The 26,346-nt window shown below is 39.8% G+C and overlaps 1 protein-coding gene across 8 annotated transcripts in view; it reads right to left on the bottom strand.

The window, feature by feature from the left end:
- The window catches only part of ubr5 (ubiquitin protein ligase E3 component n-recognin 5), a 90,066-nt gene that overhangs the window by 15,792 nt on the left and 47,928 nt on the right, over nt 1–26,346 (bottom strand). For 2 of the 8 annotated variants that reach the window (XM_057833758.1, XM_057833759.1), the window contains exons 22-49: nt 24,181–24,307; nt 23,896–24,047; nt 23,525–23,620; nt 23,183–23,306; nt 22,973–23,070; nt 17,812–17,966; nt 17,626–17,717; nt 17,368–17,514; nt 17,123–17,241; nt 16,916–17,042; nt 15,549–15,678; nt 15,264–15,424; nt 14,895–15,134; nt 14,636–14,759; nt 12,630–12,741; nt 12,420–12,551; nt 10,641–10,898; nt 10,276–10,544; nt 9,701–9,912; nt 9,356–9,586; nt 9,191–9,264; nt 8,934–9,106; nt 6,828–6,947; nt 6,280–6,497; nt 2,413–2,533; nt 521–866; nt 291–378; nt 78–222 (exon numbers count right to left, since the gene is read on the bottom strand). In XM_057833758.1, coding sequence (XP_057689741.1) covers nt 78–222; nt 291–378; nt 521–866; nt 2,413–2,533; nt 6,280–6,497; nt 6,828–6,947; nt 8,934–9,106; nt 9,191–9,264; nt 9,356–9,586; nt 9,701–9,912; nt 10,276–10,544; nt 10,641–10,898; nt 12,420–12,551; nt 12,630–12,741; nt 14,636–14,759; nt 14,895–15,134; nt 15,264–15,424; nt 15,549–15,678; nt 16,916–17,042; nt 17,123–17,241; nt 17,368–17,514; nt 17,626–17,717; nt 17,812–17,966; nt 22,973–23,070; nt 23,183–23,306; nt 23,525–23,620; nt 23,896–24,047; nt 24,181–24,307 — 4,391 coding nt within the window. Of the gene's footprint in view, nt 1–77; nt 223–290; nt 379–493; nt 867–2,412; nt 2,534–6,279; nt 6,498–6,761; nt 6,948–8,933; nt 9,107–9,190; nt 9,265–9,355; nt 9,587–9,700; nt 9,913–10,275; nt 10,545–10,640; nt 10,899–12,419; nt 12,552–12,629; nt 12,742–14,635; nt 14,760–14,894; nt 15,135–15,263; nt 15,425–15,548; nt 15,679–16,915; nt 17,043–17,122; nt 17,242–17,367; nt 17,515–17,625; nt 17,718–17,811; nt 17,967–22,972; nt 23,071–23,182; nt 23,310–23,524; nt 23,621–23,895; nt 24,048–24,180; nt 24,308–26,346 lie in introns of all 8 variants that reach the window. The other 6 variants (XM_057833752.1, XM_057833753.1, XM_057833754.1 and 3 more) reach the window with 6 other exon arrangements.

Raw genomic sequence — 26,346 nt, 5'->3', positions numbered from 1 at the left:
TAGAAAAAAATATATAAATGTATTTTTTAACGCATCTATATTTTAACTGTTACTGGAAAAAGTTGCTCATTACTCACTGGTTGCATTGCATGAACACGCGGGTAAAGTCTTTCCCCTAAAGCTTGTCTGTGGGCAGGAAGGGGATCCGGCTCATCATTGGGGTTGCCCTCCGATGACGGCCTGAATGGCCTGGTGTCTATTGAAAGTTGTCTTCTAGAGTCTCTGTAAGATACACGCAAAATGAGCTTCATGGCTAGGAGTGGTGGTTTGTCCGTGTAGCTAAAGTTCACCTGTCCCGATCTCTCCTGGAACCCGCTCGCAGACCACCGCTTCTCCTTTCCCTTTCTCGATCTCTGTTTCTCAAACGCTGCATTAGATCTAAAAGAACAAGGAAAAAAGATACTTTTAAGGTCATTTGAAACTTCAAGTTGCTCAGTATGCAAGAATGAACTCAAGTTCCAAAATACAGGATAGTTTCTTTGTAATTTCATACTTGAATTGTAATCGTGATGACACGTACTGCTGGCCTGCATGCCCTTGCTGACACTTTGGACGCAGTCCAAATTGGGCAGCTTATCGTTGGAGAGCAGCGCCAGTGCAATGGCTGTGTAGAAGCTGCGGGCCACGCCACTGCCCTCGCCCGGCTCATCTTTGAAGGTGACCTTTACCCTGTGTACGGCCATGGGTGTAGTTGTGCACCTCCTGCCAAAGTGAGTGTTGAGCTGACGCATGGTCTGTTGTATTAGCTGGTCTCTATCACGATCAACTTCCAAGGCCAAGTCCCGGGACTGTAGGTTCCTTAGCTTCTCCATTTCTCGGCGGAACTTTGACTCCTTCACCTCAAAGCCACCAAGCTCAGTAAGAATCTTAAGGGAAAAAAATAAAACAATCCATTACAATCACACATTCATAGTATACAATTTTTTGGACTATAAAGTACACCACCAATGAACGAATATATTTTCATACCTAAGGACCTCAGGCGCATTCGTGCATCAATGTATTACATTTGTCCTTTGTTTTTATCTTTTAACAATTACTGTTCTATGTATTCAGTACTTTGTTTTTGTTTTTTGCTATCGGATGAATTTTAAACACTTTAAAGGGATCCACGGATAGAAAGACTTGTATTTCTTAAAAGATAAATGTTAGTACAAGTCATTATAATTTGATATTGAGACCCTTCTTGATGTTTTCGTTTTTATACAATTCGTAAAATTATTTTAACTAGTAGGTCGCCATTGTTGTTGATGTCACAGGGCCACGCTGCCAGAATTCCACCTGTCACTCTATAAAAAAAAAAAATAAAAAAAAAAACGTGTCACTCTTTAATTATGTAAGGTAGTGATTTAAATACTACACAAGGTGTCAATGCCGAGTTTTACATTAATTAGGGATCAAGCCAATGAGTGTGTTTTTTCCTTGACTGATGCTGTAGTTTCTTTAATCCACAGTGGGAGAGAGAAAGGAGAGTGGATAAGGGCATTCAGATTCGTAGCTCGGACCGGGCCGTTTATTGGCATAAGCTTCGGCAACTCTTTCACAACATACATAAGTATCATATAGTGAAAATACTACAAAACTAATACTTATCTCTAAAAGAAATGTCACCAAGAAGAAAAGTGCTTCAATCTGTATTACGGAGGCCCAATTCTCACACAGTTAACACAATACAAAGAGAACTGGCATTCACAATCAAAATAGAAGCGCAAAATACACATAAAACTTACTCAGACTTTGGTCAAACTATATTTAAACATTTTAGCAACTCCTTTAGCTCAACAAATACACTGGATGGCAATATTTAGTCACAATACACAAACTATGACGCTGAGAGACATTTTCAGGAGTCTTGTGAACACTCAAACGAAGGTGAATCACAATCGACCCAGTCTAAAAACGAGGACAAAACGCATTCAGTGCCTTGATGTCTTATTAATATAAAATCGCCACTGACATCTTGTGGTGTATATAAATCACTACCTTACATAGTTAGAGTGACTGAAGTACGGCAGTGTGGCCTTGTGACGTCACCGCCCTGCGACGTCAACAACAATGGCGAGCTACTAGTTTATTTTTTTATTTAAAATTTTACAAAATGTATTAAAAAACATTAAGAGGGCTTTTAATATCAAATTATTATTACTTGTACTAACATTTACTTTTTAAGAACTACATGTCTTTTTATCTGCGGTTCCCTTTAAATGAGCAGTAGAATACAGGTATGCTCCAATGAAATAGGTTTGAGATCATTAAACAAAACCAGAATTCATACATAAGGCGCACTGGAAATTTTGGCAAATATTATAGTATTTTAAGTGTGCCCTATAGTCCGAAAAAGACAAAGTCCCACAAAGCTCCAATAAATCAAAATTCCAGTAAAAACAAACAAAAAAAAAAAGTCACAAGTACCGATCCAGGCTCAGCGCCGACATCCTCCATGAAGACACGCCCAAAGAGTTCAAGTGACAGACGCCAGCGTCCGAGCAGCATGTCATGTGAAATCATCATCCCCATGAAGCTACAATGAGGTCTGCCAACAGTAAGGTGACAGATAGGGATTATGACACCGGTAATATTGCAATATCACAGTTTAGTTTTTGCACTAACTTTGAATTAACAAAACAAAACAAAACAAAAAAAACAGATAAGGCAAGTGAGCAAAGATTTTTGTTATGTGATGAACAACACATCCTGTTGTAAATTCAGTTTTGCAGGCATTGCTGGATGGATGTTGAACTTCCTGTGTATTTTATATCAGGCATTCTGTAGACAGGTAAATTGTCCTCAGATAAACTGAGTTCACTGAAGTTACTTTTTTCCATCAAAATCTATCAACATGTGATGAATTAAACATACAGTAAAAGGTGGCGAGTGTTGGATATATGGTATTAAAATAATGAAATATATAATTCTATACAAAAATAGAAAGTATACTACAGAGAGATGTGTAAGTGCTCAATAGGCCGACAGTCTGTACATTTAAGATTAGACTAAAAACGTTCCTATTTGACAAAGCTTATGGTCAGGCTAGTTGAAAACAGACTGGACTCATAGTTCAGTCTAAGCTGCCCTAGGAGGCAAGGCAAGGCAAGGCAAATTTATTTATATAGCACAATTCAACACAAGGCAATTCAAAGTGCTTTACATCACATGAAGATCATAAAAATCACATTTAAATCAACACAACGTAGAAACGAAGACAAAAGATCGCATTTAATCACAGAATAAAAATAAATAAATAAAATAAAAATAAAACAAAAACTACTACTACTAATAATAATTGAAATCAGCAATGGAGATAAAAACAAGAGGAATAGAAAGCAGGTAGATTGAAATATATAGACAGTTATAGATATGCAGTGCTAAACAAAAGCGTTTTTAGCCCTGATTTAAAAGAGCTAACAGTTTGAGCATACTTCAGACGTTCGGGTAACTTGTTCCAGAGGTGAGGAGCATAATAACTAAATGCTGCCTCACCCTGCTTGGTTCTTGTTCTTGGAACATGCAGAAGACCGGTTCCAGACGACCTTAGGGGTCTAGATGTCTCATAGGACTCTAACAATCAAGCATGTATTTTGGTCCAAGGCCATTAAGTGTTTTGTAGACGAGCAGTAGTATTTTATAGTCTATCCTTTGACTTACTGGAAGCCAGTGTAGCGATTTCAAAACTGGTGTAATGTGGTCCAGCTTCCTTGTATTTGTGAGGACTCTGGCTGCAGCATTCTGTACTAGCTGCAACTTCCTGACTGATTTTTTATCAAGACCTGTAAATATACCGTTGCAATAGTCCAATCTGCTGAAAATGAATGCATGCATAAGTTTTTCCATGTCTTGTTGAGTCAGAAGCCCCTTAATTCTGGTTATATTTTTTAGGTGGTAATAAGCGGATTTAGTGACGGACTTTAAATGGCTATCAAATTTTAGGTCTGAGTCAATAATTACGCCAAGGTTTCTGACTTGATTTGTAGCTGTAAGTGACATTGTGCTAAGTTGGCTGCTTATCTTTGACCTTTCCTTTTTTGGCCCAAAAATGATCACCTCTGTTTTCTGCACATTTAACTGGAGAAAATTCTGGCACATCCATTCATTGATTTGATGAATGCATTTGCTCAGGGTGACTAAGGGACTATAATCATGTGGGGACACAGAAATGTACAGTTGTGTGTCATCTGCATAGGCGTGATAGGAGATGTCATACTGTTCCATTATCTGAGCTAACGGAAGCATATAAATGTTAAATAAGAGTGGTCCAAGAATTGACCCTTGAGGGACTCCACACGTGAATTTGGTTCGTTCTGACTGATGGTTTCCGATTGACACAAAGAAATCCCTATCATGTAAATAGGATGTGAACCACTGAAGAATAGTGTCAGTAAGCCCTACCCACTGTTCCAATCTGCTGAGTAGTATGTTGTGATCAACCGTGTCAAATGCGGCGCTGAGATCCAATAGTAGCAGAACAGATGATTTGCCTGCATCGGTATTCCGACGAATATCATTTAGGACTTTGATAAGCACAGTCTCGGTGCTGTGTTGTGGTCGAAATCCAGACTGAAATGAGTTAAAAAGATTGTTTTGAATCATATAATTCTGGATCTGTTCGAACACAACCCTTTCGATAATTTTCCCCAGGAATGTCAGATTTGATATTGGCCTGTAATTACTAATGGTTGAGGCATCCAGATTAGGTTTTTTTAGGAGAGGTTTTATTACTGCAGTTTTTAAAGTCTGAGGAAACTCTCCTGTTTGGAGAGAAGTATTTATAATCTGAAGTATGTCTGGGGCTATGCAATGAAAAACAGTTTTGAAAAAGTTTGAAGGAAGGATGTCAAGGCAGCATGTTGTGGGCTTTAATTTCGACACAATTTCTGTTAAAGTGGCATAGTCCAAGAGGCTAAACTGTCTAAGATTGATGTGGGGGACATTTTGGGAGGCATTTAGTGTAACATTTGTTAATCTGGAGTTGCACACAGTCTGTCTAATCTTTCGTACTTTGTGTGTAAAGAATGCTGCGAAATTATTACAGGACACCTCAGATGCCAATTCCTGAGGTATTGATGCTTGTGGGTTTGTCAGTTTGTCAACAACAGAAAATAGTGTGCGGGTATTGTTAGTGTTTCTACTAATGATCTCTGAAAAATATGACTGTCTAGCATTTTTCAGTTCCTGGTTGTATTTGCGAAGACTGTCTTTGTAGATGTCATAAAAAACTAGGAGTTTGTTTTTTCGCCATCTGCGTTCTGCTCGTCTACAAACTTGCTTTTGTTTTATAGCTAGTATGGCATTTCTCCAGGGTGACCTCTTCTTTCTTGACAAAGATTTTGTCTTAATCGGGGCAATAGTGTCAATTATAGTCATCACACTGGAACTGAAACTATTTACAAGTTCTTCCACTGGAGCTATTGTAGGGGTTAATGGTGAGGCATAGGTCTGTGTGAATAACGCACAAGTGTTATCACTTATGTAACGCTTCCTAATCACCTCTGTCTCCCTTTTCAGAGGATGGACAGGGGTGGTCATTTTAAACATAATGCAGTAGTGATCAGACAGCAACATCATTCACTGTGACCTCAGAGATGTTAAGACCTTGTGAGGAGCTATAATGCTGCGGGAAGTACAGCCACCTATCCCGTTTTTCAGTCTAGCTACCATTTGTCTTTACTTTATTTCTCTTTTCTATTTCTAATATCTAGTTGACTATTCTCTTCATCACTAGTCACCGGTTGTCCCCTCCCCACCCCCTGGGGGAGGGGCTTTTTTTTCAGCCGCAGTCGCCTGACTATCCTGACCCCTGGCTGGCTGGACAACCTCATTGCCCCCGCCGGCTCTTCTGGCTAGATGGACACCCTCATGTTCCCTCACCCCATTGCATCTCTATAAACTGGAACTCCTTCAGCTAATACCAATCATCAGTCCTAGTGCATTTATAGCCTGTCCTTCCTGGGAGTGGATCTCTCCTGACTGCGGTTCTCCCCAAGGTTTCTCTTTTCCCACTGGGTTTTTGGAGTTTTTCCTTGCTGCCATGGAGGGTCTAAGGATGGGGGATGCCCAGGACATGAACTCATCTCATTCATTTACTGTATCTGACCGTGTATCAAATTGACTCTTTAAAGCCCTCTGAGACAACCTTGTTGTGATATAGGGCTATACAAATAAAATTGAATAGCAATTATCTCATGATATGGCGAATCAACAATTATCATTACCTGCGTCAGAAAATGAGTTTTTATGCCTTTCTTACATGAAATCAGCATAAAAAAAATTGGTGAATACTACCTGAATGATGGAAGAGGAGGTCCTTCACTTTCAGTGAGGCCAATTTCAGCGAGCAGGCTACTTTTGAGTTGAGCAGCAAGGTCGTGGGGTGAAGGGCCCGCTTTTGAGGTTTCCAGCTCCTGGTCTGCTAGCGCCTGGTTCTCAGAGGGACGCTGAGCAGTCTCCATACTCATCACATTCTTCAAGTTGGCCGAGTAAGACATTTTAGTGGGCAGGATCTGTGAGTTAGTGGAATCAAATGTGGATTTACTCCATGTTGTGAAATATCAGTGCAGTGGTGAAAGAATGGAATGTGTTAATGGAACAAATTAAGCAAGCAAATGCTGTGTTCTAATATCAATATGAATGACCGACTATTTTCCTGCCATTATTTGAAATTCTTCGTTTGAGCAGTGGAGCGATAACAAGGAATTACAATAGTGTTCAAAATAAATTAAAGATTCCAAATTATTTACTGTAGATATTATAACACAGCTGCTCACCTGTCTTTCACGTGAAGAGGGGTGGTATACCTGAGAAGGGGAGGGTAGAGAGGAGCCCAAGTTTACCTCCAGGCAGTTTCTGTCCAGGCTTGCCTCAGCCAGGCCTTTGGCTGCCATGGAAGAGGAGGAGGAGGAATACAAGCCTTGAGAAGGTCGCCCAAACAGATCTTCCTTCCTCGCATTAGGCTGTAAAAAGAGTTTACTTAAGCCTCATCTTTCGACAAATCAAAGCACTGCTTTTCTCACCTTTACACTTACAGTGAGTGGTATGAAAAACTATCTGAACTTTTTGGAATCTCATACTGTATTTCTACATAACATCACCATCAAATGTGATCTGATCTTTGTCAAAGACACACAGAAGAAAAAACAGTGTCTGCATGAACTAAAACCACCCAAACATTTACAGGTTTTCATATTTTAATGAGGATAGGATGCAAACAATAACAGAAGGCAGAAACATAAGTGAACCATCACGTTTAATATTTTGCGGCCCCTCCTTTGGCAGCAATAACTTCAACCAGACCCTTCTGCAGCTACAGATCAGTCTGGCACATTGATCAAGACTAATCCTGGCCTATTCCTCTCTACAAAACTGCTGTAGTTCAGTCAGATTCCTGAGATGTCTAGCATGAATCGCTGTCTTTAGGTCATGCCACAGCATCTCAATGGGGTTCAAGTCTGGACTTTGACTTGGCAACTCCAGAACGTGTATTTTGTTCTTCTGAAAACATTCTGAAGTTGATTTACTTCTGTGGATCATTGTTTTGTTGCAGCATCCATCCTCTTTTTAGCTTCAACTGTCTGACAGACAGCCTCAGGTTTTCCTGCAAAACATCCTGATAAACGTTTGAATTTATTCTTCCATTAATGATTGCAAGTTGTCCAGACCCTGAGGCAGAAAACAGCCCCAAATCATGATGCTCCCTCTACCATGCTTCACGGCGGGGATGAGGTGTCGATGTTGGTGAGCTGTTCCATTCTTTCTCCACACATTAAAACGTTGTGTGTTACTCCCAAACAATTCAACTTTGGTTTCATCAGTCTACAAAATATTTTGCCAAAACCTCTGTGGAATTTCCAAGTGCCTTTTTGCGACATTAAACGAACCACAATGTTTTTTTAGACAGTAGTGGCTTCCTCCGTGTAGTCCTCCCATGAACACCATTCTTGACCATAGTTTTACATATAGTTGATGTGTGCACAGAGATATTGGGGATTTCTTTATGTCTTTAACTGAAAATCTACAGTTCTTTTTTGACACTGAGTATTCTGCGCTGAACTCTTGGCGTCATTATTGGTAGAAGGCCACTCCTTAGGAGAGTAGCAACAGTGCCAAACTCTCCATTTGTAGACAACTTCTCTGACTGTTGATCGATGAACATCCAGACTTTTCGAGATGGTTTCGTATCCTGTCCCAGCTTCGTACAAATCAACAATCCTTAAACGCAGGTCTTCAGACAGCTTTTTTGACCGAGCTATGAAGCACATAAAACAATGCTTCTCATCAAGACAATTCTTACCTGGTGTGCGTTTTATAGTGGACAGGGCAGCTTTAAACCACTCAATGATTGGGCACACACCTGACTAAAATTGTTTGGTAAAAATTGGTTTCAACTGATCTTTAAGTCTCCTTAGGCAGAGGGTTCACTTACTTATTTTTCCCCCCTTCTGTCATTGTTTGCATGCTAACCTCATTAAAATATGAAAACCTATAAATGTTTGGATGGATTTAGTTAAAGCAAAGCTTTATTAATGAAGTTAAAGTGCCACCTAGAAATTAATAAAATTGCATATTATTTTGAAAATGGACCGGATCCACCTTATTTTTACACGAGTGACTTCCGGTCTGCCCGATCATGCCTAGTTTGATTGACGCAGTTCCGCAACTGGTGTGCACTCGCTTCTTGACTTTACCGGCCAAGTTTTACTTTGCCGACGCGCTGCAATCGCGCCTTGTGTATCACTGGGGTCATTTAGGTTAAAATAACCTTTACAAAATCATCTATTAAAAATATTGGAATAACACCTTTCTACAGTTTGTCTTATAAAACAAATTTAAATTTACATCACCTACTTAAAAAAGGAAAAATCTGAATGGGTGTAGGCTCATTTTTCCCCCTGACTTTAGTTGCTTAGCCTATCTGCATAGTCTAGAACAACAATTCTTGCCTGTAAAAGGTGAGGTTGGTCTGCCAATGGAATGGCCTCAGCCAAAGGAACGTCAAACGGGTTCGGTGGGATACATCCCAAAAAGGTCATGGAATCAGAGCGACGGAAGAAAGGATGATTCTGACCCGTTTCAGCAGGAACAGAATCTTCCTCTTTATCCTGTAAATTTGCACCTGAAATAAAGAAAAAGCAGTTGTTACGCCAAAAAAAAAAACAAAAACATCATGCAGTCTTTATAATGTAACTATTAGTCTTACTTTGATTGGTGTCCTCATCATTTTCGTGTTCAGAGTCCTCATTGTCTAAACCCAATTCCAAAATCTCTCGATTTCTGCAGAAAGACAAATAGCGATAGCAAATGTGTTAGTGCAGAAGGAATTTTGAACACAGGAAGACACTCGAGGCTGTAAAACCCTAGTTACCTCTTTCGATCAACTTGTGGGGTCTCTAGAGTGGTCTGTTGGTTCATAGCTTTAATCCAGTAGATAAGCGCTTGGAAAACGTATGCAACATGTTTCAGCGAGCACACATCTAATACAGGAAGAACATCCGAGTGCTCATCGTTGTGGGAGCGCATGAGTGACAGAGCGTAATTCAGGAAGTCACCACGTGCAGACATGCCCTGGCGAGCGGTCAGCAGAGTAGCCGCTCTCCTAAAACAAAATGAGTGAGAAAATCCTTACTAAATCACCAACAGTTGTGCAAAAGATTAGTAAGAGTAACCACAATGAATAGATTTTATTCATATGGATGTACGGTATGTTTACCTGCGCCCTTCTAAAGTGCGGAGGTTGGCCTCTTCCCGAGCAGTCATGCGTTCCCTCCGTGCAGAATGCTGGGAGGCATGCAGTGGATGACTGGGGTGACCCGGGTCTCCGGCAGATGACAAGGCTGAGCCATATCTCAACTGTGCCTCAGTGGAATCCATGATGGCTACCATCCAGTTCCAAGTGGGAATCAACTTTTCCTCAACATAGTTCTGCCAATGCACAGATGATGGTCAAGTTTGACGGTCAAAATTGTGGCAGTAGCAGGCATTTTGGGAACATCATGTGTATGACCCTTATGTGCAGTGGCAAAGAACGGTATTGCATTATAATGACTAATGACTTGCAACATTCCTCCAATTTCAATATTTTATTCTGGATAGAACATAGATCCTAGACTTCGCAAAAAAAAAACTGATGAAACAATTTACTTTGCATGCAATGTTAAAACATGAAATGTTCCATCTCTTTTTTATCTATGATTTCTAACACAAACAATTTCTGTCCAAATTTTTAAAAAATGGCCTAATTCAAAACCAAAACTATAAATAACTGATGGGGTTGCTGAAGCTCACCTGCAGGTTGACTGCATCCTGATAGGTTAGCTTCACAGAGGCAGGATACTGAGAGTAGACAAGGTGGTTGTACTTTGGAATCAAACTCATGAGATCCGAGATCTGCCTAATGACAATGCTGTAGGCTCGGGCTAGGCTGCTGGCAGAAGTCAGATAGCTGCTTGAGTTACTGGCCTCCAGAGCAGCTGCCGCTGCAGCAGCACTAGAGCTGATTGCACTTGAGCGACGCAAATTTGTTGGGTCGATATATATGAGACCAGTGGAGCTTGCTGTTAATAGGAGATACCCATATTAACATTCAACATGTATACGTTACTCACATTTAACTTTAAACAGACATTGAAGAACAATAAACAGCCATTGACCTGCTGATGTTGAAGAGTTGGGGGGAGCACTTCCAGTAGCCCTTTGGCTGGGAGTGTTTCTAACAGCCCACTGCATGGATCGAGGAGCCTGGGCAGCACTATTTGCATGGGTAGCATTGGTAGTCCTCTCCAGGGGCTCGTCAAACAAAAATGTCTCTTGGTCAACATCATCGCTTTGACTGCTGCTGCTGTCTGAGTCACTAGAGTCATTGGACTGGGAATCGTCTTCTGAAAAGAAGGCAGGGACACTGCTGGCACCTTTTAAAAAGGAAAAAAATACACAAACAGGAATTAATGGTGTGTAGATTGATCTGTACGTACATACTTTTACGACAGCATTTTTTTTTCCAGGCGGGGGGAGGGTTAATGTATCACACCACTACAAGGCCCATTCTGATGGGAGGGAAAAAAGGTCAAAACAGCATACGATTGAGGGGAAGTATCATTTGTGTGTTTTTAGGACTGGAATTTCAGTACAATTGTTTTTATAAATTGTGCTACTACTTAGCATGAGATATAGAAGTATAAAACACTATGAAAAGCCAAGGATAAAAAAATAAAAAAAACTACTACCCAATTTGAGATGGCTAGAAGTTGATCAGAACAGTGTTTCCCAACTTTGGAGCTCAGACACTCGTAATACATAAAAAAAAACTCAAGGCATTTGAAAGAACAAAAATAATGGTGGTAAAATGAAATTGTCTCAATTTAATCACAAACTGACTAATTCAGTGTAGAATATGAGCTTGTTAAATCAGACACAAAGCTAATATATGTCATAAAAGGAAGCCATTACTACTTCTGTTGCCTGACCCGATCCCAGATTAAGCGGTAGGTAATGGATGGATGGATTTTTTTTTTTTTTGCGCATTACATCATGCTACATATATCAACAAACACTGCGCCCATGATGGTTTGATTACATTGCGTAGCAAATACCTTATACGGTATATCAATTTGTAATATTAGACATTAGATGCTATTGATTAAACTACCGTTTTCACAATCCCTAGGTACAAGTAAATGTCTATACAATGGGACATTTGTTTTGCTCTTGTTCATGTGTTATGCAACGAGCCCAATTAAAACATTACGCACGGAAATTGGAAAAAGTCCTACAGCATTTGGCACCTTAGCTAGGAATTACTGAATTAGATTTTTGGGAGATACTGTAGACAGTATCAATGAAACAAATGACGAACATGCACACAAAAAATAAAAGACTGAGCAGCTCAAAAACCAAAATACCAGATGTCAAGGATTCCCTAGTGCCTGCAAATGAAATACCGTACATTCGGTATTTTGCCAGGGACCATTTTACATGCTGTTTCATTGGGTCTTCAGAACCTTTTACAAACATAAATGGTAAGAAGAGAATTTATGATTTACTTTGTGAGGAGTACATTAGTCCATAATTAAACAACATTTAGTTAAGTATACGAGTCATGAAAAAAAATTTAGATTGCGAAAAATTTCATTAATGAGTTTAAAGAAAAACGTAACCCTAACAACCCTTTGGAACAGGGGTGGGCAATTATTCCACAAAGAGTCGCTGTGGTTTTTGTTCCAACCAAACCAGGACAGTTTAACCAATAAGGTAACTGTTGAAACAAGCAGCATCTGACTGCAACCAACTGATAACACTTGTAAGACACTGGATTGGTGAAAAGGTGTCCTGTTGTTCGGTTAAAACTAAAAACCTTCCCCCACTGCGGCCCTTTGTGGACCAATTACCTCACCATGCTTTAGAAGATCCTGAAAATGCAAATGAAATTCAACCTGCTTCAGAGCCAGCTGTTGCTGCTGTGACAACACTCCTACGGCCACTAGCATTGTCCTGATTGCTGTGGTTACTTTCACTGTCGCTTTCAGTTTCAGCCGCCGCGAGAAGATCAAGTTCCATGTCACTCCCTAAGAACAATAGACAAGGACATATCTGTTTAGAGCAGGATCTAAGCTTCAGGAAAAAAAACAACCTCAGGGTCGCACCATCTTCATCATGCTCATCATGCTGCCCTTCTGCCTCAGCATTTTCCTCTCCCTGTTCTTCTTGATCATCATGATGGTCTTCCTCACCCGCTACTCCCTCAACAACTTCAACCTGAAAGATAAGCAAAATATTAATTCACTATGTTTCAGATTTTATGTATAGACTGCAGGATTTAAGAATTTAAAATTAATATTTTGGTCTTTTTGTTTTGGGAAAGGTTTATTTTATTTTATTTTTTTAATTTGAGAAAGCTCTGCTGTAAGTCCTCACTTTATCATGGTGGTGGGTTTTGTGTGTATTCAATGATCCTAGACGCTAAATTGTCAGGGCTTTTTCCCTCGTAGGATCAAATATGGCAAAATATCCCAGGTAAGGGACAAGACAAACCCCAGCTTAAATACATCCAATGAAGAAAAGCACTGTTTTCCCTCACCACGACAAAAACATTGTACATGACCATTAGACATTGCAAAAAGAAAAGAGAAATGATGCAGGGGCCCCTTCCAATGGGATTACCACCTAAGGAAGAGCGTCAAAGGTTCAGGAACAGTGTCAACCCACCAATTTTGAAGTGGGTTTTAAAAAGTAGCCGCTGTCAGGACTTCCCTCATTCTGCTGCAATGACTGGCTTTAAAGGTCGTGATTGCCAGCCAGCGACACGTGTGTGTGTGTCAAGCATGAAAAATATATAATACAGTAATAGTAGTATGCATGTGTGTTGGTTTACAACAACACTAATGTATTCATAATTATAATTGTTGAAGGAAATAGTATCTTTTCTCGTATTTACTGTTTGTATTACTCTAACACACTTGATCAGGGAAAAGTATATTTTCTCGTATTTACTGTTTGACTGTTTGTAATACCATAATACACCCAATACAAAATAAATAGCATTTATATCAGTTTAAGGAAAACAAGCAGAAAATACTTCACATAGGCCATAAGAGATACAGGACGCCTTCTGACTACGGAAGCCCAATGCATGCGTCATACAGCTAATTGAGCGAGATTGACGCTGACAAGCAGGTGATAGGCAAGACATCTACAAGTCCACGTCTACAACACCAAATCCCGCAATCAACTCTTCAGGACAGTCCAGAACAAATGGCGGGACACACCGTCTTACCACAAGGAACACCGGCTAACGCGCGATATCCAACTGATAACACAACTGATAAGACCCCAAGCACCCCTTTGACGGTGAGGCAGGCGAAACCTCCCACTCCAGTTGCCTCAGTAATGGTGACTCAGCAACTGTGACGCACGAACTATACAACCTAACCTGCAATAGAAGACTACCCTAAACAACACCCAAACACACCCTTCTTCCTGCCCACAGCCCGTCTCACCACAGCCTTTAAAAGACAATCTTTTGTTGACTTGTGATATGGTGACCTTGCCTCCTCGCCGGGCCTTTCGCTGTTTTGCCTTGCCGTTTGATCGCTGTCGGCCTGAATAAATTGTTAATTTGTGTTTCGAAGCCTTTTCCCAACTTTCAAAATGGAGTCAGTATGAGGGGTTGAGACCAAGGTGACCGCGCGGAGTTTGGCCTTTTGGCAGGTTTGTTGGGATTCCGCCGGCAAGGTTTGTTGGAGCTGCCCTAGCGCTGATTCTGGCAATCTGGCTTAACGGTCAGATTCCTTCATTGTGCATTACGTATCATTGACACAAAAATGTGCACAAGAGCTGATAGGCGCAAGGCTCTAATGTTGATAAGACTAAATGGGGCATGCTTATAAAAATATCCTCTACAGTGGGCCACCGGATATACATTTAGTGATACGCTGATTCATCTATTCAGAGAATTAAAAAAATACTGATTTTGTTCACTTAATGGGGGAACCATCCTGTGGAAAAGGCATATTGTCTCTTCATTCACACTATTATCATGGAGATAAAATATTCCTGGATTTTCATTAAATGCAGTTAGGCCCAAAAGTCTACTTTAAATCAATAACAGAGGAAGGAACTCTCCAGACACAGCATAATGTAAAACTCCCACCTCTTCCACATCTGCTGAAACGATGTCATCATGTTCCTCATCTCGGCCTCTGACAGGTTGAGACTGCCCACTGTGCCTGGGTTGGGGGTTCCTAATAATATAAGAAGCAGTCGTCTGACTGGAACTGGAAAAATAGAAAATATCTCATTAAAAAGATATTTTTATGAATTTATTATCGCAGCCACAAAACATATAAACTATTTCACTTAGTTTATAATCAAAATCACAAAACACACATAAGGAAAAAAAATCAACGCACTTGCTAGATTGATCTGGTGAAGGTCTTGGAGGAAGTGGTTCAACAGAGAAGAGCTCCTCACTACCCTGGACGGCATCAATACTGGTACTAGCTAATGTAAATGGAGCTGTAGGTCTTGCGATTCCCATTCGCACAGGAACGATTAACGACTCCGCCACATTGCAGAGTTCCTCTACAGCGTAGGGTAAAAGAGCTTGGAAAACACGGCGGCATTTACCAATAGGTTGGGGGATGAAGTTGCTATAAGAAACAAACAATTGGTGTTGCAAAAATTAGAGGAGCAACTCATTTACAACTTCAAGACGATCTACCAACAGTTAAATCAAAAACGAACAGTAATCTTATTTTACATATTTATGGAATTCTTACTTTTTCTTTTTGGATGACGCCATCTCCACACTGAGGATTACAAATACTCTTGATACAGAGCGTAAAAATCTCCTCGTCACGTTGACTGCCTCCTCTCTTCGGCCAGGAGTGTACTTGTTTTGCAACTCCTTCACCAGTGTACCAAGTAAAGTGTCTATGAACTGATGTAGGGAAAAGAATGAATAACCACTGTTGAATGACTTGGTAGAGACATCAAAATAAATGTATTGTTTCACAATACGGTGGGAGCAATGTGAATGGAAATGTGTTTCTGAGTGGACTTACAGTGATATCAGGAGCACACTTGACAATGAGGCAGTGGGTAAAACAGTCAAGGCGAATGGTGCCACTTTGCTGATTCAAATAGACCTGCTCTTCAGGAAGGAGGTGGGCAATTCTGCTGCTGGCACTAAGACTAATCACAAAGAAAATGGGTAAATTCTGAAATTGTTTTCTGATGGGAATACAATTAATTACATAGGAAGACAAAAAAAAAAAAAAAAACATGACATGAATGAACTATACGATCGTGAAGAAATTACAGTAGAGGACTGATCCTCCCACACCAAATGACCAGCCCTAATTCACTTTTACAATAAAATTAGACATTCTTCGTAGCTCTTCCCAATAGTTACACAAACAACTTTATGCAAGCCATTATTGGACCTTCTCATCCTCCTTCAATGAGGTTTACATTTATTGTTGCAAAAGACAACGAGATAAATGCCATTTTGATTGGGTGCACCCAAGGGGGTGGGGGGGGGGGAACTCCTGCTGCATGATGTCGTAGAACTCCACATACTTGTGATAATTGAATTTGGGCTGGAAAAAAGGATTCTATTTTTCTGATGTAGTAGGGAAAAATGTAAATAAAGTGGACAAATGAAACTTATTCGTATTTGGTGTTCTATCCCTTTCAAGTCTATTCACTCCAAAACAGAGCCAGTGTAAAGACCTCAGAAAAGGACAGTTGTTGTCAACTCTTTTGTAGGGCTGCAGCTATCGATTATTTTAGTAGTCGATTAATTGATGAAATAGTTAGTTCAAATAATCGAGTAATCGGAAGGAAATTAAAATACCTGAGCTGAGCCTCAAAAAGTACCTGAGCTGAGCCTCAAACAGCATAAAACAAACAAATGAGGATCAAAATAACAATTAGCTAACTTACATAGCAAAATTCTGCTAGCTTAAATGCTATAAAATGCTAACTTTTTTTTTTTTTTTTTTTTTTTTTTACAATGCTCTTAACAAATGGTTCAAACAAATATTCCAACAAAAAACAGCTAAATATGGCAATAAACTAAATTACATATGCATTAAAAAACATTAGCTCAATCAAAAACTTAGCTTATGTTGGTCTTAACAGGGAGCAGCTGGATTTAGCCATGTGAAATGAGTTATGTCCTATTCATTGTCGCCACTAGAGGGCAGTGTATCCACCAAAATCAATAAAAACAATGCAAACGCTTTCAAAACAAACCATTACAAGCCACTTTAATTAAACGAATACTCGAAGCAGAAAATTTAATTCAAATCTTTTTATCCTAATCGAATTACTCGAGTTAATCGATTAATCGTTGCAACACTTTTGTTCTCCTTTACAGTACAGTTTAATATATTAATGTTAGTATATTGCTAGAGTGAATACTTACGGATCTTTATTCTCTTGGGAACCAAACATGATCATAGATTTCAGGGCATTCCAGTCCTGCAGGACCCTCTCCAGAGCCAGTTGAGCAAAGCGGGGAGGCTCCAGGTCATGATCTGGCATATCAGAATCTTAAATGGAGACAAGACGACATTTTGATATTGTGCTGATGTGAGGAGACTTAGGTAAAATAACCTTATGCCAAACCTACCATCTGCACTTGCAGCCTTGCGATTTCTGTCCTCTCTGATGCGTGGTGGCCTGTACTGACAGTGCTCTACACTCTGTCTGGCAACGGTTTGCACCAGGAACAGTAGTATATGCTCACCTCTAGAGATCAAAATGATAGAAAAACCAAGCCCAGCTGAATTCTGATATATTACTAATTTTTTTGGTTTGTTTTTTTTTAAAGTACATTTATGAGCAATATACGTTTATTGCGGATATATCATTTACCTGCTGTTTGGTGCTGTAACCAAGTTTGTGGTTGTGAGCAATCGGTACAGCAAATCTAGCCGAGCAGCCTTTTGACCTGCAATCAGTGTTTTACACTTGCACTTTTCCCAGCAGTCACAGTATGCTGTGGGAGAGGTCCTCTTGAGTCTGGCAAAACAAAGCAATGCAATTTTATAACCCAACATGTAGTGGAAATGAAAATGATTTGAAACACCACAGCAAGGGACATATCTCAAATTAGCAACACTTAATACTAACTTGCAGTCATGTCCTTTGTGACACACTCTGGCACACTCAGTGCAGCAGCAAAGGGACTCAAGTAATCCGCATGTCCGGCACTCAAAGATGTCCTAAATAAAAAGTGTCAAGGAGAGAGTTTCTATTCAAGTCACTCCATTATTTGCAGTGATACTGTACAGAAATCAGTTTAGTGTGACAGCTAACCTGATTAATGTGCTCAGCTCCAGTCCAAGTAAAGCTACATGTGTCATTGCAGCAAAGGACATAAAGGGGTGAATCATCCGGGTTGGTCCCCAGGGGACAAATCATTTCCATGAAAACAGAGTCTGAATCCTCCTTCTCTGCAATGCTTGGGTCGCCTAATATGCGTTTGAGAGTCAAGCACAAAACAAAAGGAAAAATGGGAATTGAAAAGTTGACAGCAGACAGCATACATACAGCAAGAATAAAGGTTCATTCTTGCAATTTACAGAAAAGATTCTGCTGCTGTGATGGCAGAAAAAACAGATTGAATTGCTTGACTGGAGATTGAAGGAGTACTGAGGACGGAAAATACAGTACGTCTGAGTTGGAAACTAGCACCAGCAAATGATCTCCCAAAGCAAAATGAGCACGTGAAGGAACCGTTCATAACACACAGAGGAGTTATGAATTTATAAAAACTTAATAAAAATGTTCATCCAAATAGTGTATATCTTTCACCAGGTCACCCACTGTAGTAGTTAGAAATAGTAGATGGCATTTATATCCAGACAAATATCAAACCGTTTCCAAAATGATAGTGACTACCCCAAGCTGTCCTGATTGCTCTGCATGGTTCAGATGGTCTCTTGTAATGCTAATCGTCAAAGATCAATGCCCGACTTTGCCTCGGGGAAAGTTATTAACAGCCTAATTCTTGTGTAGTGTAAGGCCACCACAAAGGAATTCCACCAATTAGAAACCATTGCATTTTGAAGAAAATCGATCTTAAGCTCCTGTCCACTGTACGGTAGCGATCACCAGCATCAGAAGATTAAAGTGCTAAATAGAAAAAAAAAAATCGGGTTGAGTCCTAGTTGCCAACAAATTGTGTATTAATTAAATTCTAATTAAAAGTTGCCGTAGGCAGTCAAGGCCAGTGTTGTTAATCTTACTTTAAAAAAAGTAATTAATTACGGTTACAAATGACCTCTCCCAAAAAGTAATTGAGTTAATAACTCAATTACACAAATGTAAGAGTAATTAGTTACTTGGCAAAGTAATTAGTGTTACCGTTCATGTCCCCCCCCCCAAAAAAAAAACAAACAAAAAAAAAAACAACAACAAAAAAAAACATAGTAACCTTTGCTGCAGTGGGGAGAACAAGTATTTGATACACTGCCGATTTTCCCACTTGCAAGCCATGTAGAGGTCTGTAATTTGTATCATAAATTCTCTTCAACTGCGAGGGACGGAATCTAATATAAAAATCCAGAAAATCACATTGTATAATTTTTAAATAATAAATTTGTATTTAACTGCATGAAATAAGTATTTGATACATTACCAACTAGTAAATATTTCGGCTCTTAGTTCTTTTTTGAGAACCCCTCCTGTTCTACACTCATTACCGGAAGTAACTGCACCTGTTTGAACTTGTTACCTGTATAAAAAACACCTGTTCACATGCTCAAACAAACAAACTCCAACCTCTCCACAATGGCCAAAGAGCTGTGTAAGGACATCAGGGATAAAATAATAGACCTGCACAAGGCTGGGATGGGCTACAGGAAAATAAGCAAGCAGCTTGGTGAGAAGGTAACAACTGTTGGAGTGATTATTAGAAAATGGAAGAAGTTCAAGTTGACGGTCAATCTGCCTCGTTCTGGGGCTCCATGCAAGATCTCACCTCGTGGGGCATCACTGATCATGAGGAAGGTGAGGGATCAGCCCAGAACTACACGGCAGGATCTGGTCAATGACCTGAAGAGAGCTTGAACCACAGTCTCGAAGAAAAAACCATCGGAAACACATTACGCCGTCATGGACTAAAATCCTACAGCGCACGCAAGGTCCCGCTGCTGAAGCCAGTGCATGTCCAGACACGTCTGAAGTTTGCCACTGACCATCTGGATGATCCAGAGGAGCAATGGGAGAAGGTCATGTGGTCGGATGAGACCAAAATTGAACTTTTTGGTCTAAACTCGGCTCGTCGTGTTTGGAGGAAAAAGAAGGATGAGTACAACCCCAAGGACACCATCCCAACCGTGAAACATGGAGGAGGAAACATCATTTTTTGGGGCTGCTTCTCTGCCAAGGGTACAGGACGACTGCACCGTATTGAGGGGAGGATGGATGAAGCTATGTATCGCCAGATCTTGGCTGACAACCTCCTTCCTTCAGTGAGAGCCCTGAAGATGGGTCGTGGCTGGGTCTTCCAGCATGACAACGACCCAAAGCACACAGCCAAGGAAACTAAAGAGTGGCTCCGTAAGAAGCATCTTAAGGTCCTGGAGTGGCCTAGCCAGTCACCAGATCTGAACCCGATAGAAAATCTATGGAGGGAGCTGAAAGTCCGTGTGGCCCGGCAGCAGCCCCGAAACCTGAAGGCTCCGGAGAAGATCTGCATGGAGGAGTGAGCCAAAATCCCTGCTGCAGTGTGTGCAAACCTAGTCAAGGACTACAGGAAACGTTTGGTATCTGGAATAGCAAACAAAGGTTTCTGTACCAAATATTAACTTCGATTTTTGTGATGTATCAAATACTTACAGTATTTCATGCAATTAAATGCAAATTTACTACTTAAAAATCATAAGTGATTTTCTGTTTTTTTGTATTAGATTCAGTCCCTCACAGTTGAAGAGAACTTATGATTAGGCCTGAACGATATATCGTTTAAACATCGCCATCGCGATGTGCGCATGTGCAATAGTCCCATCGCAAGGACGTGCGATAGTTTTTTAATTTCATTTTTTTTAATCCACAAACGTTTGTTTTGAGGAAGGAGAGGGGAAAAAAAGCGCACAGCTTCTCTTTCTCTCCAGCAAGTCATCGGCTCCTCCCCCTCCCCCTGCAACAGCGGAGTGGAGGGAGGAGGGGCCGAACAGCAGAGCGGAGGGAGGAGGGCCCGTTCTCAAAGTGAAAGCAAGCAATCAACACGTTGGAGGAGCAAGGAAGACTGTATCCAAAAGGAGTTTTGGAAGTATTTTGGCAAGAACAAGACTATAAGGGACAAAAAACAGCCCTGTCGACAGTGCCTCGCCATGGTTGCCTCAACAAGAAGTAATCTGTCAAACATGTGGGACCATTTAAAACGCAGGTATCTATGCATTCCTGCTACGAGCTCCCCATCAGAGGCTTTTTAGCACAGGTGGGAACATTGTTAAGTGCCAACGTTCTTGTCTCAAGCCTGCTATAGTGGATAAACTAATAGTATTGGCCAAAAACCTATGAGACCCAGTTGAGAATTGCTGAGCAAGGAAGGTGGACGATATGCAGACAAATACATAACACAGCTGAAGGAATGTCTTTTCTTCTTTTTATTCATGTGACGGCTATATCAGGAAGGCAGGAAATTTGGGAGTTAAAATGGTTCTGTTATTCATCACAGTTATTTGCAGTTATTCAGTTCAATTATTTACAAGTTCAATTGAGTTTGTTTCTTTTATATTTAAATTTATTGTAAACCGTATTTTTCAAATAACTATATATAGTACAGCTGCACATAAAGTTTTGATACTTAATATTTTTGTTGAAATATTTTTACAACTTTGTTGCCGTTTTGCAGTTTTATATTGTTATATTTTGTGTAAACAACTCAGGGGACTAATGCACTTGCACTTTTATTAGTCAGATTTAATATTTAAGTTCAAATATGTTGACAACTTTGTTGTTTAACTGAGGTTTTTATGTATTGTTATAGTTTGTGAACTCTTTTGTCATATTTAATATTTTTGTTCAAATATGTTGACAACTTTGTTGTTTTACTGAGGTTTTTATTTATTGTTATAGTTTGTGAACAACTTTTTTATTTGTCATATTTAATATTTTTGTTCAAATATGTTGACAAGTTTATTGTTATTTTACAGAAGTTTTTATTTATTGTTATATTTTGTCAAAAACTTAGGGGACGACTAATGCACCTGCTCTTTTATTTATCATTTAATTTATTTGCTGCTGTTGAAGTGTAAAATATTGTATTCAATAAATGATCTATTTTGTGCAGACATGACTTCCTGGATACTTTCATACAGAAATCTTCATCATTCACAAATTAAACGGTATTATATGAATACACTGTGGTCACAGTGTGTTATGTAAAGTATTTCCAAACAGCTATTCAAGTCATTTAGTGAAAATTTCTTTAAAAAAGATCTTTTTTTTTTTAATATCGCAATATAATATCGCAATATATTGCAAACCTAAAAAAAATCGCAACAATAGTTTTTTCCAATATCGTTCAGGCCTACTTATGATACAAATTACAGACCTCTACATGCTTTGCAAGTGGGAAAACCAGCAAAATCGGCAGTGTATCAAATACTTGTTCTCCCCACTGTATGTTTAGAAGTCATTTTATGTTGTGAATCAACCGTTAGTGTTGTTAAAATTGCTCCCATTATTGCATTAGTTCCCTTCTGTCTACTTTCGACATGTGAAAGTTTTAAAAATGTTTAATATTTTAAAGATCGATTCAACTCAAGATATGACCGATTTAGGAGTATTTTAGTTAAAAAAGTTACTTAGGTTCGCTAGGAAGATTCTCTAAACCAAGCCTTCCTGAGAAGCCTACTACTTTAAGCTGGCAGCTGTTTACTAACGCCGGTGAGTCAATAATTTCGCATCTAGTTATATATACATATGATATCTACCTTAGCATCAATTAGGCGTAGTTTGTAGGCTATCCGCTACAGTCAGGTATTATTGGAGCCACCAAGCAACGCATTTGCAACGGCGTCACAACTAGAGCTGTGCAAAATTTCAGATTGTCAGATTATTCGCTATCCGGCCATGGAAGATTCAAGAACGATTCACAATAATCGATTTATAATCGAATTGTAGCCTCTGAATCGTAACCGGATCGTTCAGAGCCCAAAGATTACCACCTCTAGTCACAACTCCCTCCGCTCCTCCCTCTCTGCTCTCTCGTCTCCATGAGTCCATGTCTCTTACAGAATTTTCTTGCGTCACTCATTTCTCGTGGCAACACATAGTAATGCACGCCTTTACATCCTCAGTAACGGCGTTGCAAGATGAGAAAAGTAATTAATTAGATTACTCACTATTGAAAAAAGTAACGCCTTTAGTAATGCCGTTATACTCTAACGCCGTTATTAACAACACTGATCAAGGCAGTAGCGCAGTACTGACAGTTAGCTGCATACATTTCCATCCATTCACTTACCTTTGGCCATTTTCTGTGCTGCCTCCAAAACTGTGATGGCTGCCGGGTAGGCCCTCCCACTGACTGCCAACATGAATGGGGTCATTCCTCGTGCATCCCTTTAAAAGGAAAACAAAACTATTGAAATCAAGTGTAAAAATTTAGTTTAAAATCTGTTCACGACAATAGTAAACAAAAGAAATATGGTCATAAAGAACTGAAATATCTTACTTAGCAGACAATAGCTCACGTAGATGGGGCCTGAGAACAACACTGTCACACATGAGCTTGAGGATAAGGTGGGCATTGGCCTTCCTGTCTTTAGATTCAACAACCGATGGCTCTGTCAATGGTCCTGCTAATAATGGAGGAGGGGAACACAGAACAGGAGGCGTGTGTTAATACATGTTTTAGAATGAGGTTGCCATTCATGAGTTTCTGGGGTGGGGGTGGGGGGGACATATAAGCCCATCGCAAATTTGATTAACCTTCACATATTATAAGTGTAGTTTGGTCACGGCTATAGAGCTCTGATACAAAACCAAGACAACTACCATGAAGTAATTTGGTAACCTGGTATTGTAGAAGTGCTCGGGCCCTGGCTGGTCCCAGTGGAGGCTGTTGTTAGTGAACTCATGGGTGGTGCTAGAATGAAATCAATGTCACCATCTGTTAAGACAAGATGGAAAAACAAATCACCTAAAGAAGATACTGCACCTTATTCGGAATATTTGACATTTAAGTTATACAGTATCTGTGTGTATTTGTCTGTGATTTGATGATGTAGAGCACTTCAGTTAATCTGATGCATGAAAAGGGCTGTATTTAAAAAAAAAAAAAAAAAAATTCCCAAGTCAAACCAAAGCTGTCGGGGCATGTGCTACAAAGGAGTCAAACACAATGCATTAGATAAAAGCTACTGTAACTGCTTATGACACACTTACCGGGGTCCATGGGCGGGGGATCAGGAACCCAACTTGGTGGTGCAATTGGGGGTGAAACAGGGTCCTGGTGGTCACTGGAGGATGGGCCTGACTCATGACGGCCGAGGCCGGCTGCTCTTAGAGAGCGCCGCATCATTTCTCTTAGCCGAAGCCTAAAGGAAACACATAATAGACGAGGGGCAACATTTAAATTTCAATTTCAGAGACATTGAAAATACGTCAAATCTAACGTATTCATAATGACTCCATTCTCCTTTTCTTTCTTTGAGCAATTTATGAGATTACCCTCTGCTACTGGAGGAGCCAGTCCTATTTCCAGAGCTGTTGCTGGAGACCACAGAGATGGCATTTGCAATAGCCTCGACAGCAGATAAGCGCTCAGCAAATGTGTTCCTCTCTGATCGTTCAGCTTCTGAAATTTAATAATAGTTATTTAGCATAAGAATAAGATGCAGAAAACAGCAGGTCACACAAATAGTGATGAAGCTAACCAAAGATGTAACAAAAATTCTTGGGAAAATGTTTTTCTTCTTTCAAATGTGTTTTTCCCATAAAACATGGCAACTGAGAATGAAAAAAACAACAACAACCAACACTAAGGTCGGCACTTACCACTAAGGATGCAACAATACTGTTTTATATTGAACTGTTCGATACGCTCTCTTCGATTCTATTCGCAAAAACATTCAATCCAATTGAAAAAGCTCCCAAAATGTATTTTCCGAACTTTTTGCGGTCTCTCCCGCTACAATGTACGCATCTTTGCCTTGTAAAAAAATAAAATAAATAAATAAAAAGCTATGACAAGGCTCCTCCCCTCCACCAAACTGCCTGAAGTGCGGGAGCCGCGGTGCACGGGGATCATTGCTCGTGAGGAAAGACAGAAGCTTAAGGAGGTTGCTTGCCGGCTTCAACGTCATACAGATCTGTTGTGTGGCAGCATTTTGGGTTTGCCGATACGCTATCCCCACTCGTACGTATTTAACAAAGACTGTCTTTACGGATATGTACAGCAATGCCCGCCAATATATTGTTGCCGACTTGGCTGCTATGAATAGCCTCGGTTTGCCACCAGACAGCTTAATACCCTTGGACACAGAGAGTTAACTCACGGTTACATGATGAACAATGAGTGGTAAATTAAGAGCGCTGTACTTCAAACTCGTCCTGTTTATGAAAGTCCATTGTCAAATGCTGGTGTTGTGCAGTAATGAGCAGACGTGACTTCTGTTGCGTTTGTTAACTTTTTTAATGCCCTGACAATACTCGCACGCACATACTAGATATAATCAAATAGCAACCTAGATGTGCTACGTTAGATCCCCCCATGCCATTGGCTGCATGAGTCCAGAGTGATCATGGGACGCCTAGTCCATATACTACATCGATGAATTAAAAACCGCCATGACTGAATGGAAATCAAGCAGGCCAAATCAATCCATACCAGTGACTATAGATAATGCTGCAAATATTGTTAATTCAGTAGTTAACACAGATGGACCTGGACCACAAATAGGATGTTTTGGTCATGTGGTAAACATAGCTGCTAAGAGAGCTGTAGCAATCAACAGTGGGCCATGCCTCACTTTACAAACAGATTGTTCTCAGCACTTTTATACAAATGTTTTTCAGATCTGTAAGAAGTAAGCACACAAATATTATGTATTAAAATGCATGTTTATATGATGGCATTGTTATTTTTGCTTGTTAGCAAAATAAAAAAACGTAAAAAAATAAATAACACTCGTATTTGTTGTTTTGGAGCATTAAATGTATTGAATCGAAAATAGTGTCCCTTGTATCGAAAATCGTACCGAAACGTGACTTAACTGTATCGTTGCATCCCTACGTGCCACCTACTGTAGTTTATGCTGATCAGCTAGCCCTAGCTCCACCGAACAAGACTGCGTCTGGAGCGATGATTGCACCGATGACCAACAAATTTTTATTTTTTTTTTTATCGCGGGCTACAATGTAAAAAAGCTCATCTCGAAGTCTATTCATTGCTGAATTAATTGGTATTTGTCAGCACAGTACAGCAGACTTCAACCTACTTTTGCACCTATTCCAAATAAATATTTCAATGTGATGTCAATCAGTTCGAATCTTGCATTCTAATGGCTGGTTGCATTCCAAACAACTCAGAACTTTTTCATTATTTACTTGTGCACTGATTGCAATAGTACTTGGAGATGTTGGCCTTTCAGAGTTTTAACGATATTTACTTCTCTGTCTATTCTTTGATTCAGTCATCCACCAAAATTCTTAGGAATGGGAAAAAGTAACTTTTTGTGAAACTTTATACAATATGTGACGAATTAAGATTTTTGATTTGCAAATCCTCTAATCAGCACAGACATGAATCATCAGGTATCAATTCTATTGATTGCGACAGACATTAGATTCATTTTAAGTGGGAGTGATCAATCACCACCAGCCCGCCTAAATCTG

This window comes from Corythoichthys intestinalis, chromosome 4, assembly GCF_030265065.1.
Source record: "Corythoichthys intestinalis isolate RoL2023-P3 chromosome 4, ASM3026506v1, whole genome shotgun sequence".
Taxonomy (NCBI): domain Eukaryota; kingdom Metazoa; phylum Chordata; class Actinopteri; order Syngnathiformes; family Syngnathidae; genus Corythoichthys; species Corythoichthys intestinalis.
Note: the sequence above shows the minus strand (reverse complement) of the source record. Positions and strands in the feature narration are given on the sequence as shown.